Here is a 6,000-nt window from a genome sequence, read left to right on the forward strand (position 1 = left end):
AGTTTGTGTGAAACCTTGCAACAAGCCTGACTTTGAACCTCTCAACATTTCCATTAGCATGAAGCTTGAGCTTGAAAACCCATTTGCATCCAATTTCTTTCTTATGAGCAGGCAGATATGTTAACTCCCATGTTGAAAGCCTCTAACTCCACTTTGGCAGAATTTTTCCAGTTTTCATCACACATTGCATCATCATAGTTTGAGGGTTCAGAAATAGATGAAAGGCATAAAGCAAAGTGTTTGTGTGCATAAGAGAGATGCTGATAAGACAAAGATAAGATGATGATGGAGAAGATTGAGATGCAGTATGGATTGTATTTTCAAAGAGATTTCAGTGATATGATTTCAAATATTCAGGTGCTTTATGAATTCTAGTAGATTTTCTAAGTGGTGGATTAGGAGTTATTTGTGGAATATTATGAGAGTTATTAGATGCAAATATATATGAATGTTTGGAGAATTGTCTGGTGTAGATGCTTGAGACTGACTAGACTGAGAATGGAAAGATGTATTCAAATCGGGAGATGAATTTAATGAGTGATTTGGTAACTGATGTGTACTTATATGAGATGTACCTTGTTCTTGGGAGTAGGAATAGCATATCCACCATTAATGCTTTCTGAAGAACTTGAAACTAACATGGTGTCTCAAGAAAGAAGAGAAGAATTGTTAGAATATGAAGGAAAAATGAGAAAGAACAAGAAACTTGTTAGAAAAGGAACACGATTCTAACAAGAAATAAAGTGATAAGAATCACAATGAGTGAAAAACGCAAAGGAAAAGGACGAAATTGAAGATGAGATATTAATAGGGACCGGAACCATGTTAAGAGTTAATCTCAACCTCCATGAAAATGTAAACTAAGCTTGAAATGTGCAGAGACTTGAAGAAGACAATGAAAAAGAGAGAAAGAAAATTTTATTATCCAACAATTATGTATTATAATGAGGTGTTATAGCTTTATATAGAGTGTAACTAACTACTCTAACCTATAGCTACTAACAAACTATAACTAACCTATCTAACTAGCTACAAAACAGTTACAGTTGGTTAGATTAGCTTAACTGTAAACAATTACTTGTAGCACAAGTAACTACTGCAATACAGTGTGAATTAGGCTTTGAAAGGTGTTGTTCTTGCTACACCAGATCTTGAGGTGCTTTGGTTATGTTAACCCAAGAGGATTTGTTGGTGACTGTCGTGCTGGACTCATTCCTCGATATGGGTTCGTACGCGTTTGTCATGTTCTTACTATATGCTGTTCTTACTAGTATATGCTTCAGTTCTTTGTGACTGAATTGAGATTGTTCTTCGTGACCCATAATATTTTATTAATGTATTTTACAAAATTTAATATTCAACCCATCTACATAAATGTATTTAAACATAAATCACATTACATTAACTTCATTTTTAACTAAAATTATTTTTACCAAATCAATTTATTCAAAATCAATTTTTGTTACCGCATAATCAAACATATGTTTCAATAAGCTTCAAGTTTAACAAAATTACGGTAATATTAGAGAATCTTATTGAAGTTTCAAAATTTAGCTTTTGTTCAATTGAAATGACTCACCGTAATTTTAACATCTTATTGTTTGTGACTACATAAATTGTTGGTATTCGATTCAACCTTTTTCTTTCTAGAACGGCGTCTTAAGACTGCAATATCTATAGATATTAATTGAGAGAGACTGCAATATTTCCTCCAAGTTGAATACTAGCAATACTATTATAAGACTAGGACTCCTGAATTTCCTCTTCTTTTTTGGATAATATGAAGCAGAAAGAGTACACATATGTTGAATATATTGCCGTATAATATGTGCTACTTTGAATGCTTCCAACTCAATTTTTGACCTGTTCACAAAATTCTTCATACTCACCTTAAAATAAACCATCTTGACAGTTTGATATTATATTTTTAAAGAGCAAAAAACGTAAGAATATTAATCACTTAATTAATTATTTTTTTTGGTCTTGATCAATTGATTATACCAGCGGTAAACATAAAAGGACGGATCTACAGTCACGCGGCAACAAATCCAAAAAAGTATGTCAATGTCATATTATTTGGTAACTATTTTATTTATCAATTTCAACTTTCAATTTGCCCTTAAGAAACTATCAAGTTAATAAACTAAGACCTCTAAAAAAAAAGTTAATAAACTAATAAGAATATTCTCTAAACCAAAAATAAAACTAAGAAGAATATATTTTGCTTATTTACCAGAAAAAATATTTTGCTTAGTCAAAAGAAGAAGAATATTGTGAATTAATTTGACACCGATGATTTTTAAAGCTGTAGATATTTACGTATTTAGTTAAAAAAAATACTACTATTATATATTTAATTGTTGTGTATATTCAAGTGATTTAACTTAAGTTGAGGTTTATTCTTATGTTAATGAGTTGGAGTGGAGAAGGAGACTATTTGTATGGGAGGAACTACCAATATAGTGTGTTATGTTGCTCTATAATAATAATTTTTTTTGTAGGATAATGTATTAGACAAATGGATTTGGAAACATGACCCCGTTGAAGAGTACACGGTAGATGGGGTCTATTATATCCTCATGCCTAATGATCAACTTACTATTGATTTGATCTTTCAAGAAAAAACTTACTATTGATTTGCATTCAAGCTTAATTTGGAACAAAGCAGGGCCTCTCAGAGTGTAATTTTTGCATGACGAACAAAGCAGTGTCTTTGTGATATAAAATGTCAACATTGTTATTTTTTTTTATCAAAGCATAATAAAAAAATTTTAAAAAAAACTTATAAAAAATTCATCAAACTCATAAACAAAACCAAATCTTCATCATACAAACAAAGAAACTCAAAGATCATTTATCTAGAGAGTTTTTATCAAGAGAATTTATCAAGAAAAGGTGTCAACCAATTAAATTTGTTATTTGGCGGAATTCAAGGGAGGTAGTGGTGTGTAATTAAGGAAATGTGTTAGCAAATACACTGAAATTTTCTTGATAAATTTTGTCACTGAATCTATCATTTCCCTTAAAATTTTGCCATAAAATGGATAACAATGCTGACATTTACTCCCTCCGGTCCTATTTATAAGAGAAATTTGAGTCAACAAAAGTTGATGTATCTAGTTAAAAATTCAGTCCAAATTCATCAACTTTTGTTGACCCAATTTTCTCTTATAAATAGGACCGGAGGAAGTTTAACATAAGTGATTAAATCAGAAAAATATAAAGGTTGAAAGTGTTACCTGATTATAAAATAAATGATTAAATTAAAAAGATAAATAACTAAAATGTTATCTATAATTAAGTTAAGAGACGAAATATGTAATTTTGCCCAATTATATATTGTGTAAGTTTTTATTTATTTTATATACGTTGTTTTCCATTGAAATTTGAGTGGTCTTAGAGGAGAGAAAAACAAAAGAGAAAAGAAAAATTAATAGTAGATGCAATAATTTTGTTAGTCCAGATAATATAGTTTTCTTTAAAAATAATATCATCCAAACTCATACATTAATAATATTATTCAAATTTATGTCACGTCACAATGAGAAAAAAATGGCCCAACGACCTTGTATTACACATCATCATCATCATCTAAAGTCTAAACAATACATCTTCACTTCCTATAAATACAAGACTGAACTCCACTCATAAATCACACAAGCAAACAATTAACTTCTTAATATTTTGTTATTTCATACATTAGCATTATATAATTCATTATAATCATGGGTGTCTTCAACTTTGAGGATGAAACCACATCTATTGTAGCTCCTGCTAGACTTTACAAAGCTCTAGTTACAGATTCTGATACCCTTATCCCAAAGGTTATTGATGCCATCCAAAGTATTGAAATTGTTGAAGGAAACGGTGGCGCCGGAACCATCAAGAAACTTACTTTCGTTGAAGGTTAGTATATATATAATATGTGAAAAATTGAAGTGGCAAGAAACTTTTTTTAACCCTATGTATAATAAAATGTTTAAAAACAAATCCATACAATTTTCACTGCATGCAATCCATATCCTGAAAATAAAGACGGTTAATTTAATTTTTTTTTTATCTAAATATACTAGAGCATGTTTAAGATGGGTCGACTGGTTTGAGAACATAGTTTTTATTACAAAATTAGTTATTACTTTACCTCCAATTATGAAATTTCAATGTAGTGTTAGAAGAAGAATAACTATATCGATCGATTTGGTTGACAATTTAACAAAAGTTGCATATTACAGTAAATATCTACTTAGCATACGTTTGAAACCGCGATGAGATTACTCTCAACATGCGGCTACCAAATACTTATATTGGTAGTTTCAGGTTTTTTACCGTAAAACAATATGGGAAACAAGTATTAAGAATTAAGATACATAACATAAATAGTGGAAGTCAACAAAGCACATGAAAATATTCTTTTGATGACATCATTTACCATCTATGTCTTTCTATGGTTTAATGGAGATCCACTGTGGTGTAAAATTATTTTACCGTGTGACAACTATGACAATTCACCATAATACCAAATAAGCCTATTTAAAAACTGTTTTTCAACCTAACCAAAAAAAAAAAAAACTGTTTCTCAAAACATGACAAAAAAAAAAAAAACTGTTTTTTAAAAGTAACCATCAAATTGTTGATTCTTGTTGATTGTCAAGTGCATACCCTCTTTTATTTTATTATATATTGGATTTTTTTTTTTGAAGGAGTTATATATTGGATTATTTGTTACTATGTGTTATATATATATATATTTTTTTATGAGAAACAGTAAATTTTTTAAAATTATTTTTAATAGCTTCTTTTACAAATTTTTAATAACCTAATTGAACTAAGTGATCTCCATGATGTTTGTGATTGTGAAACGTATCAATTATGTGCAGGTGGTGAAACAAAGTATGATTTGCACAAAGTGGACTTAGTAGATGATGTTAACTTTGCTTACAACTACAGCATAGTTGGTGGTGGTGGACTTCCAGACACTGTGGAGAAGATCTCCTTTGAGTCTAAATTGTCTGCAGGGCCAGATGGAGGATCCATTGCAAAGCTTACTGTGAAATACTTTACCAAAGGTGATGCTGCACCAAGTGAAGAGGAAATCAAGGGTGGCAAAGCTAGGGGTGATGGTCTTTTCAAGGCTCTTGAAGGATACGTTTTGGCAAATCCTGATTACTAAAGCATATAGCTAATTGCTTGCTTGCTTTATATATACATGGTGTGTTGTGATACATTTTATTATATCATGTGTGCTTGATTTGGTTGCCAATGTAATTCTCTCTTTCCTTTTGCTCAAGTGTGAGATTGTAAGTCATTTGTGTACCTCCCTTCAATAAATTATAATAATACTTCATCTATTCATTTTTACTTTTTATTTTAAAAAAAGAAAATTGTATGTAACTATTTATATGTGGTTTTCAAATTTTAAGGTTATAATCATCAATTTTGAAGAATATGAGATATCTTGGTTTACCAAAAAATAATTGAACATAACACAACCCATTCTCCATAAAACAATTCTCACACAATCTTTCCATATCAACACTATGGTTTCTTAAAAATTTGGGTATTGTTAACAAGTGCCATCACTTGTTAGGGATATAAAAATGAAAATAATTGGTAAATTTTAAGTAGAAATTTAAAGTTAGTTTTTAAAGTTTCAATACATTGAATGCCAAATTTCCAATACAAAATTACTTATGTAGACTTCTTAACAAATATAAAGAAACCATGGTTTTGTTTCATTGGGTTTCCTCTCTATTATTCTAAACCATTGCAAGAAGCACAAATCAGTCTCTATTTTGTTTCAAAAGAAATACCGTGAAAGAAAAAAAAAAAAAAGTAAATTTCACAGATTTTACATTTTGAAGGCATACACTTATTCAACTCACGATTTCATATTGAAAATTTATAACAACTATAAGTAGTAAAATAAAAGGAAAGTAACAAAATTGAAGACAATACAAATCTAAAAAACTCAAATGGTTTGGATGTGAATAAAGACAACCT

At 29.7% G+C, this 6,000-nt stretch overlaps 1 protein-coding gene across 1 annotated transcript; it reads left to right on the forward strand.

The window, feature by feature from the left end:
- The first annotated feature begins 3,654 nt into the window (after nucleotides 1–3,654).
- On the forward strand, nucleotides 3,655–5,360 carry LOC146945326 (class-10 pathogenesis-related protein 1). The gene is made up of 2 exons (XM_085747849.1): nucleotides 3,655–3,906; nucleotides 4,878–5,360. The coding sequence occupies exons 1-2, from the start codon at nucleotides 3,726–3,728 to the stop codon at nucleotides 5,168–5,170; spliced, it is 474 nt and encodes a 157-aa protein (XP_085603975.1). The 5' UTR covers nucleotides 3,655–3,725; the 3' UTR covers nucleotides 5,171–5,360.
- The last annotated feature ends 640 nt before the right edge of the window (nucleotides 5,361–6,000 follow it).

Source organism: Medicago sativa, chromosome 2 (genome assembly GCF_051527215.1).
Source record: "Medicago sativa cultivar Bolivia chromosome 2, Bolivia_mono, whole genome shotgun sequence".
In the NCBI taxonomy this organism is placed as follows: Eukaryota; Viridiplantae; Streptophyta; class Magnoliopsida; order Fabales; family Fabaceae; genus Medicago; species Medicago sativa.